Raw genomic sequence first — 10,816 nt, 5'->3', positions numbered from 1 at the left:
TGGTGTTCTAAGGTTTGAGCCTCATCTTTCTCCTTGAAACATCCATCTCGTTACTGAGGCCAGGTAGCTCAGCCTTTGTCAATAAAATGTTTCTTTAAAAGGACATTTGGCTTGCCCACTTGGGTATATGCAAATTTGAATCAATCTTGAAGGTGTCAGTTTTGGAGCAGAGGCTTCCTTCTTCCTTAGCAATCTAAATGTCCAAAATCTGGGCTTTCCAGTTTCTGGGCAGGCTCAAGCCTTGATAGTTCCTGGGTTGTTCCACAATATCCTAACCTGTTTTCTTTCATCTGAGGCTTGCAAATTTTTTTTTTTTACCCAACCATGGTAAGTTGTTGACACATCTGAATAACTTAAACCTATGTAAAACTGTTTTTGTAATATCTGAATTTGTTTAGAAATCGCTCCAGGACATATTGAATGTTTGACTATGGGTAATTCTAGTGAGTGCTGTCAAACAAACCTTTTTCTCATGCAGTCAAACAGAAACCGACTCAGTTATGATCACCAACACAGAGTGGAATATTTTAGCTGGCACTCTGTGACTTCAAGTTAAGCACAAGTATTGCTCACTGTTTACAGTTGAGTTACACAGCTGTTTCTTGAGATTAGTATGTTTTGCCTCAGAAAAAAACCTTTTTGTGAAGGCCTTTGTCTTTAACTAATTGTACCACTCTGTGTAATACTTTAGTAAAAGAAAGCTTTCGATAGGCCATCAGTTATTAAACCAGCTGATATTGATTTGCACATAGCAGCAGGAATGCTTTCTAAAACCTGACACACTTCAGCTAGTTTCCTGTCTTTCTTTGTTTTTTTGCACATCCTTCTGTTTGTGCATTCCTATGTCATTCCAATATTTAACCAAAACTTACTTTGAGGACCAGTTTGCTTTGATCTGTATGTGTGAACATTGGCCGAATTAAAAATATTTAAACTGAGAGAAGCATCCACATGTTCAATACTTTAATTTATATATAAAGTTTATTCATGTGTTTCTTTAAAAGTTTAATATAGACCTTTTGCTTTGTTAGTAATAATTTCAAGTACATCTTTTCCTTCAGTAAACCCATTTTAGATGCTGTTGTCCTCTTCCATTAGTGTGTGAACTCTTGTCAGATTAAATTTGCTATGTATTTATGATAATTTGACTCATGGTTCAGACATGACTCCAGCTGCCAATCAGTGGGTTCCCTCTTATTTTCTATGATGAGTAACTCTGCTGAGGAGGTGTGCTCTGACCCCCCAACATCTTCTGCTTCAAGAGACAGTTTAACCTTGCTGGATATGGCAACAAACTGTTCCCAAACTGTAAAATAGGTAAATTAGTTGGCCCCATGTGGAGTTGGAACTAGGTCGGGCTGTCCTGTCTTATCGTTTTATGCATTTTCTTGTAAAACAGAGATGAAAAAGACAGCCAGTAAGCATTTGTTCATTTCCCGCAGCAGCTGGATGTTGCATTTCATCCTTCACCCTGTGAGCATCAACAGATATTACTGAAGGCACTAAAGGCAGTGCTGTGCATGATAAAAAGTTGCATTATAAAAAGTTTAATATTTTTTGGTCAGTAATAAAAACCCAAAAAATCAGTTTCTCAGAAACTTTCTCAGACTAGAATTTTACATGAGATCAATAAAAAAAATTATATCTTAAACAGAAATTTCACGCTTCTGAAAAGTATGTTAATTTCCATTCAGTCAATACTGGGTTGGGGCTCCTTTTGCATTAATTACTGCATCAGTGCGTTCATCAAGAAAAACAGACTAAATTTCATACAAAATTTGGAATCTAAAACAACTGCAAAAAGAAAACAAAAAATTTATGAAATATCTTTCCAAGTCTTAAGTTGTAACATTGTTGCCATAACACACTGTAACACAGGGTCACTAGGGGGGCTAATTAAGACATCACTCTGTCAAGTTGTTGGAAAGTGTGTCAAGTCTGAGAAACAGCATGGGTAATACACACCCCTGCAGCTTTCAGAAGTCTTTGTTGCATTTTAACATATGACAGCCTTGCTCTAAATTACAGAAATGATTGGACTTAGCATGTGTAGTTCCTCTTTACTTCATTGAATGCAACTCTGCAGTATACTAATAGGTCTCAGTTGGTTATCAGAGTGTTGTTTAGTCTGATTGCTCAGATCAGAAAGACATTATCTTTTGAATTGCTGTCTTGACGAGGGTGATGGATATTTTAAACCCAGTTGAACCCAGATATTGGCATACACTGTATAAAAAGGATCATTAACTCAGAAAATCCAACTTCAAAACAAAAAGTGAACACACAATTAAGATCAGGTCAGCAGTGGCTGGATCTCTTCCACAGATATCATTTTAGCTCCTGTCTCTTTCTAACTGTGGATTTCAGAATCAACTTTAATGGCCAAGTTTGTGTGCGAATCAGTGGTGTTCCGATCGATCGGCCACCGATCATTATCTGCCGATTTCCGTTAAAAAGTATGTAATCGACGTGTGCCGATCAGTGCCTTTCATTGCCGATTACAGAACCCGATCACATGTACCTCATACTTTGCAGTGTAGTGTAGCTCCCAATGTCCTACAAACTGCGCAAGCGCGCGGCGGCAAATCCTGAACAAACATGTCTGCTGTTTGGAGCTTTTATACGGTCTGTGAGAGTGATGTAAAGTTTGCGTCCTGCAACACATGCAATGGTAAAATACCTCGAGGGGGAAGCACGTCAAAATGCTTCAACACAACAAATTTAATACGACATTTAAAGAACAAGCACTTGGCGGAGTATGGTGAGTTTTCGAGGCTCACTGCAGAGAATGAAAAGAAGACAACCGGAGCAGTCAGACGGCAGTTAACGCAGACCACCATTGCCAACACTCGCTCGTATGAGCGTGGCAGTCAGAAGGCTAAGGAAATAACTCGAAAAATAATTGAATTAATCGGGCTAGATGACCAGCCTTTCTCCGTGGTGGAAGACGCTGGGTTCCGCCGACTGCTCTCACACTTGGAGCCCCGCTACGTGCTACCGGGACGTAAGTACTTCACAGATGTAGCCCTGCCCGAGCTCCACCAGACAGTGTACTCTCACGTCCAACATCTCCTTAAAGAAGGCGTCTCATCCTCTTTAAGTTTCACGAGTGATATATGGAGCTCGGACGTCAGTCCTGTGTCGATGCTAAGTTTAACAGCTCACTGGATTGATTCGGATTTTCAACTTCATAAAGCTGTTCTGCATGCCCAGGAGTTTTCTGGTTCCCATACTGCCGTAGCTTTAGCTGCCACATTTGAGAAAATGTTTCAAACATGGCATATTCCAAAAGACAAGATACACGTGATACTGAGAGATAATGCCAGAAACATGGTGAAAGCTATGACAGATGCTGGTTTACCAAGTTTGGGGTGTATGGCACACACCCTGCAGCTGGCCATCCATGAGGCAGTGCTGTCACAGCGCAGTGTAAGTGACATTATTGCCAAAGGGAGACGCATTGTGGGGCACTTCAGGCACTCCCCATTACCGTATGCAAGACTTCAGAGTGTACAGAAACAACTTGGCCAGCCCTCCAAAAGACTGCAACAAGATGTCAGCACTAGGTGGAATAGCACTTATTATATGCTCCACAGTCTCCTTGAGCAAAAACGAGTATTGGGCGTTTACGCTGCTGACTTTGAGCTACCTGCAACCTTTACATCTTCTCAGTGGGAATTGATTGAAAACATGACAACACTGCTGGAACCTTTTGAAGAGCTGACTAAGGAAATATGCTCATCAACTGCATCTGCTGCTGATGTCATACCCTCTGTGATGGTTTTAAAGCGTATTCTGACCAAAGAGACTGCAGCAGATCATGGTGTGAAGACAACTAAGGACACGTTGCTGGAAGCTGTCACCAAAAGATTTGCTGACATTGAAGAAGAGCCCCTCTACAGTTTGGCAACAGTCATAGACCCAAGGTGAGCTAATCATCATCAAAATAATGATGGATTAAAAAAAGCATTATAGAAATTATAAAAGCAACATAGTTACATTTTGTATTCTCAACTGGCCTGAAAATTAATGTGACCCCCTCCCCTAAAGGTACAAAGACAGATTTTATTCTGAAGGACTTAAGACCAAAACACACAGACTGCTTCTTGGTCTGATGACAGAAGCCGCTCAGAGGGATCCAAACCAAGAACATGAAGCTAACAACACAGGGGAGCCAGCAGAGAAAGTGCCACGGCCAGGATCTTTGTCTTCAATATTCGGTGAGATCCTGGCAGAAGAAACCCCGCAGCAGGCTCACACCGACAGTCCAACGCCATCAGAGATGATAATCTACCTCTCAGTGCCACCCATCTCTCGGAGTGCATCATCATTGGAATACTGGAAAACTAATAAGGAACGTTTTCCAGACCTTGCTAAAGTAGCAAGAGCTTACCTGTCTGCACCATGCACAAGTGTGGAGAGTGAGCGCTTATTCAGTGCTGCATCCAACATTGTGGACGAACACAGGAATAGACTCATGACTGAAAAAGCTGAGATGCTTCTCTTTATTAAAAAGAACCTTCCCACAATGCTTACCAATAAGTAATAGGCATTTAGCATGTAAAAATGCTGTTCAACATTTTGCCTGTTCAAAGCAAATGCACTTTAATTTCACTTGTGCTGTTTTTCTGTTTCAAGATCTTTAATGCGAATACAAGGAATTCTACTGTGGTTTTCATCACTCACATCGTAAATCAAGAACAGTCCAAATAACAACCACAATGTGTAAAGAAAAAATAAGAACAAGGAACTATATGTCCAATTGTATGATTTTTGTAATGTATACAAAAGATGGAAGGCAGGTTGTGCAAATATGCTCGTTTCCAGGTTAGTAGCACTACTCTCTTCATTGTGTTCAACAGAGAGAGACAACCTGGTGGAATAAACTGTTTCTGAGGCGGCTGTTGTTTGCCTTTAGCGCTCTAAATCGCCGGCACAAAGGTAAAAATCTAAACAGTTTGTGTCCAGGATGTGTCTACTTCATTTTGTCAGACAGGTTCTATTTAACTGATGTCTTATTCCTACAGGTCTGCCATAAATCAGGCCTGGGCATGGCTAGTAAAATTTTATTCAACTTTCCAAAAAAATGAGTAAAGTTAATTATTTAGCAAAGGAACGATTCCTATTTCTTTGGATACCATTTTCTCTAAATACCTGAAACTAGATTTGTAAATGACTGGATTATTAAATTAAACTTGGATTTTAATTTAATAATGTTGGTCTATTTAAGTTTTCTTTTTTTTTGTATTGGTCCGACGTTCACATATAAGGACATTCTAGTGCTCCGTTGTTCGGTGTTCCTCAGTTTATTCAATACTTTCCCTCAAAATTTAGCTGAATATTTTCAGATGGTTTATTTTTATTAGGACTATACAAGAAACACTGGTAGTTTAAAACCAGATTAATAAATAAAGGCTGTGATATCAGAGCATTTGTTTGCAGGGAGACTGCGTTAAATATTATTACTTGTGTGGTGAAATTGTCTCTGTGCACTTCAATCCTTCACAAACACAGAATAAAATGGCGGAGGTTTAAAGAAAAAATGAGTGATAATTTTTTAATGACATAATAGTGCGTCTCCGACTTGGCTCTCTGGTGGTGGAAAGGCAAAACAGTTCTTTTACAGAACCAGTTCTCGGCTCTGCAATCCTGGTTAAGAACTGGAGTCTCTTTGGTGAAAAAGCCCCATTGGTGTCTTATCAATGGTGATATGAAAAAATAAACAGATGGATGGGGTCTTTATCAGCAGTAACAGGGTGCTTAATATTTTAGTGAAGAAGGAGCCAAACCAGAAGCCAAAGCTGTCGGGGCTGGAGTTTCTGTTGTATGTTTTTGTCTGTGTTTTTTTACTTCTAGTAGGCGCTAGTGCTCAGCAGTGGTGGAGAAAGGTATTTTCCATCTCGGTGATTGAGTCCTGGAGTACTTAAGCAGGAAGCAGCCAGCATCTCGTCGCTCGAATATTAGCCTCTGTGGTAGCCAATCAGCCAGCCTCATATTAATTAAGTTTATGTGTACATTGCCTTCGACAACGTTTAACTTGTTCTTTGTTCTTCTTAGTAAACTGAACCGGCGACTACCTGGAGGTTACCCAGGCTGGCTCCGGTGGCTTCATTCAAACACTAACTACGTTTTCAAGGACCTTCCAAGGATTATACCGGCGACTACCTGGAGGTTACCCAGGCTGGCTCCGGTGGCTTCATTCAAACCCTAACTACGTTTTCAAGGACCTTCCAAGGATTATACCGGCGACTACCTGGAGGTTACCCAGGCTGGCCCTGGTGGCTTCGTTTCGCACTAGCCTCGCTCCTAGGATCTCCCCAGGAAGGATCTTCCACACACACCTACCCGACGCCAAACTCTGGAACTTCCCTGGCTGGCTGCTTCCGGACCCGGATTCTCCAGAGACCATTCTACCTAACGTGTCCACCCTCCACTTCTCCGCTGACGCTTCGCCTGCACTCCAAGCTCTAACCCAAATAACTAAGAAATCACCTGACTTACCAGTGTCTCCATATTCACCTCTTCTCCAGTCCGAGTTCCTCTCCTCCTGGCGGATTGCCTACTCCCTCCTAGTAAGAGACACTTCACATTTAAGTTCCGGTTTCATTTACTGTGCCACTTACCTGTCGTTTTTCCTTACAGTTGTTCCTGCACACCATACCGATCCATTCTCCTTAAATAAACCTTTTTCAAACTTGTACCCGTTTTCCTTGAGCGTGATTCTGCATGTGGGTCAGAGCCATACGTAACACTATGACAAAAGCTTCTGATGTACCATCAACATTTCAACCCTTATAAGGAATTATGGCGTAAAGAATGAGATTCTCATTTCAAGTACCTGGAAATGGGCTTCTCATTCAGTTAGCTGGACTTAGCCCTAGAAATAACATTAGGAGCTTCTTCATCCAGGGAGCGCTCCGATTAGACCTGCTGCTTTTCCGTTAGATGGTTAAGGCATCTGGTGAGAATCGCTCTCAGGCATGGCTGAATGGATGGAGTTTCAGTGTAGTCACTTTTAGCTTTGTCTTACCTGCAAAAGACAACAGTGAGTGATCTCTGTTTAGACAGGGTGCGAGAAGTCAAATGTCCACTTGCTCTGAATTAAATATGAATCTGTGATTTCTTTTCTTGTATAATCAAACCTCAGGGCAAGTTCAGGGAGCAACATTTTATGGGTGAATGATGAGTCCCATCAAACCTTTGTCTTAATCTGTTGGCTGCTGTCAGGGATTGTGAAAACATCATGATACCGATAATATTTATCTCATCCCAGCATGTCTCTAAAATGGAAAACAATTGACAGCTGTTCTGTCCCTGATGAAACCTCTGAATCACTGTTTCAGATCTCCTGTTTCATTGGAGGAGTAGATAAATAAATTATATTTTATTTACACCACTACCAGTGACAACAGCTGTGTCTTGTCATATCTCATTCTTTAGAAACCATGCAGCATAAATAAAAGATGCCATTCAACCCGAACCAATAAGCATAATTATATGCAGGTAATTCCAACAGAAACAGTGTGCAAAAAATCATAAATTATAACATGGCTTCCTAACCTTCTACATACTACAGCTGTTTACTGAACAATCCTTTCAGTGCATGCTCTACTTAAAGGAGAAAATCCTGCATCTTGTTAATAAATAAACCAATAAAAAGTATTAATTCACAAGCATTTCAGCTTTCCAAAGAATGTCACACATTCTGTTACGAATTACTGAAAAGCAGAGCCAGACCAGAGCAATAAATTGGAGGGTGAAGCCTGACTCATTGCCTTTGATGGTTAGGCTGCGGATTTCAGCTATTTGAGTAAATTGAAACCTTTTTCTTCACCATGTCAGCACAGAGGAGCTTTAACCACCTCAGTTGACATTATTTGTTGCAGAGGCTCTGTCATGGTTGGTGTTTCGTTGGGCCCAGACCAGAGGTGGTAAAGTGAAAAGCTTGTGATGATGACGGAAATGACTTACAGTTTACTGCACAAAGAGAACAAGACATGAAACTGACATGAATGTAACAGAATACTCCAGCACATAACAGAGGAAAACAAGGAGCTTAAATACATAAATAGGCAAGGTTCTAGACTGTGGAGCAGCTCTGGCAGAGTGAGAGCAGAGAGACTAATTAACACAAAGAGAGGTAAACTAAACACAAAGTAGAACAAATTGAACACTAGAGAACAAACTAAAATGCACAACCAGAACACAAGAATAAGTTAGAAGCGTAACACCAAGGAGTGAACTAATAAGACATGACCTAATTTGAACGAAGAAAGAGTAATACAGCCATGGATCATGACAGCCTCTACTCCAATTGTTACATTTGGTAGAACGAGGGAGAAGCCTGAATGCCCGAGGCACCATCCAAATGTTTGGCCCAACTCACACAGTCTAAAAGCCTATTCAACAAAACAAATTGTTACAGATTTCTCGAGAAAATTCTGTTTTATTATTCTGGCATTTAGCAAACCAAAACAAGAGAAATGAGTTTGATATAACAGAAAGTGACATGTAAGTGTAAGTATGTCACACAGTGTATGTAAGGTTCGACTGTATTTTATCTTCCTTCCTACCATCACTCATTAACAAGACACCAAAACAAACAACTCCTTAGAGGAGTCTCGCTCCTCAAAGGCTGAGGCCCTGCATGTTTTAGATGTGTCCCAACTCCAATTCACCTGAATCAAATGACTGAATTACAACCTAAGCATGTCATGAAGCTCTGCAGAGACCTGCTAATGAGCCATGCATGTTTTAGGGAAAGACCTAAAACATGCAGAACACCGGCCCTTGAGGACGGGCCTTGGACACCATTACATAAAGGTCTGTGTTATATTTTATGGTTTGATAGGTTTAGCATGGATTTTGGACCCCGACATAAAAAAAAAAAAAGATTTTCACCCAGGCTGTCACATGCAAGCTTGCAAGCATGAGTAAATATACAGCCATAAATACACTAGCAAAGCCCATTTACAAACCAACATTTTTTACTTCTCTGAATTTTCCTTTCAGAAATTGACATCATCATATAAAATGAGCTATAAACCTCAATTTGACCATTTTAGACCACAGCAGATACTTCTTTGTGTTTCTACATTATTATACATCCATAGGACCGTGGCTAATTTATCTTTGCCTTAGCTTCTTCCTCACATTTACATTTCACAACACACAAAAGATGTAACAGAAATAATTAGAGTTAGCTTATTGACTCTGTGCAGGATTTTAATGATGGAAATGGAAGTTAAATGTTTGCATCAAAATGTAAAATAGGATCTATTTCTTGCTTGTTAAAGCTGACATTGAACTTTGTCCACATTTTCTACGGCTGCCAAGTAATTGCCTGCAGAATACAAGGCGATGTGCATTCTGAGTTAAAAGGGATTTATGGGAGCATGCAGGCAGCATGCAAGAGGTATACAGTAAATCACTGTAGACTGATAGTCCCTGAAAATCTGAAAGCATTTTAAAATATATGAAGAGTGGCAGGACTGTGACGTTTTAAACCCTTTGAAAGTAAATCTTTAGCAAGGAGACAAAGTGGCAGTTTTTGATATTCTCTTAATCTTTTTCCAAACAGCTATTTTTTCTCATGATTTATAAAAAAAAATTGTTAAAATGCAGAAATGTGTCCTCAGTTCAGTCATTTACCAAATTGCCCCACATCAATTACCAAATTACACTTGAGATTTATTTTTGCTCCACTTTAAGTACTCCAAGCTATTCATTTAAACAAGTCTGTTTAAGATCATAACACTACATCTAAATCTGCTTTAAGTCCAGAATTTGACTAGGCTTTAAAATACTTTCCTTTTTCCATCCATTCAGAGTTGGACTTGCTGGTGTGCTTTCAATCATTGTCCTGCTGCATTATCAAGGAGTGCTTGAGCTTGAGGTCACTAACTGATGACCAGATATTTTCCTTCAGGAGTTTCTGGTAGAAAGCAGAATTCATGGTTCCATCAAATTATGGCAAATCGTCCATGTCCTGAAGCAGCAAAACAGTCATTTGTTGGCAGATGTGAGACTGGTCTTTGTGTTTTGGCCACCAGTGGTTTTGGCCTTGGAACTCTCCAATAGATCCAATTTTTGTTCAGTCTATTTCTTATTGTTGAATCATAAACAATGACCTTAACTAAGGCATGTGAGATCTGTAGTGCCTCAGATGTTGCTCTGTTCCTTCTGTCCTTCTGGATGAGTTGTCCAACCACTCCTAGGACAGTTCACAACTATAGTTTTTCTCTATTTGTGGTTAATGGCTTGTTGATTGCAGATATCTGTAAACCTCATTTGTAGAAATAACATATTTTCTGTTTGATGTAACATAAGTATTTAAGTCAAAAAGCTTCAGACCAAGTGAAATCACTACAAATTGGATATAAAAGTTCAAGCTAAGTTCCGGGTCTTTTGTAATTTCATTTAAGTCAGGTATAAAGTCAAATTTGTAACCCAAGATGGACTCAAGTCAACTCCTTTTTGAAAAGTGAAGTATGATCACAACTCTAACTCTATCTGATCATTTTTCTGTTCTTCTTCAGCAGTATTTCATAGTATTTCATGGGGAAAGTACTGTTATTACACATTAAAATACTTCAGGAGCTACTCTGGAATCTGCCAAAAGTAGCTCATCAACCACAATGTTTAGGAAAGCCAACTAATTACCTTAGAATCAATTGCTTAATGTCAATCCTCACATATTATTGGTCTTTATACACACACACACACAATCTGGACACTAAAGAAAAACTTTGTATTTTTGTAAAACCCTGCAATTAATATTCATGATTTATTTTCCAGTCGTTCGTTGTGATAACAG

General features: G+C 39.7%; 1 protein-coding gene across 1 annotated transcript; it reads left to right on the top strand.

Annotated features, from left to right (window-relative positions):
* The first annotated feature begins 2,418 nt into the window (after positions 1-2,418).
* On the top strand, positions 2,419-4,608 carry LOC124878474 (zinc finger BED domain-containing protein 4-like). Its single transcript, XM_047382428.1, has 2 exons — positions 2,419-3,926; positions 4,051-4,608. Exons 1-2 carry the CDS (start codon positions 2,599-2,601, stop codon positions 4,544-4,546), a joined length of 1,824 nt encoding a protein of 607 aa, XP_047238384.1. The 5' UTR covers positions 2,419-2,598; the 3' UTR covers positions 4,547-4,608.
* Positions 4,609-10,816: the final 6,208 nt, after the last annotated feature.

The sequence above is a fragment of the Girardinichthys multiradiatus genome, chromosome 12 (genome assembly GCF_021462225.1).
Source record: "Girardinichthys multiradiatus isolate DD_20200921_A chromosome 12, DD_fGirMul_XY1, whole genome shotgun sequence".
Lineage (NCBI taxonomy): Eukaryota > Metazoa > Chordata > Actinopteri > Cyprinodontiformes > Goodeidae > Girardinichthys > Girardinichthys multiradiatus.
This window is presented reverse-complemented; position numbering and strand designations above follow the sequence as displayed.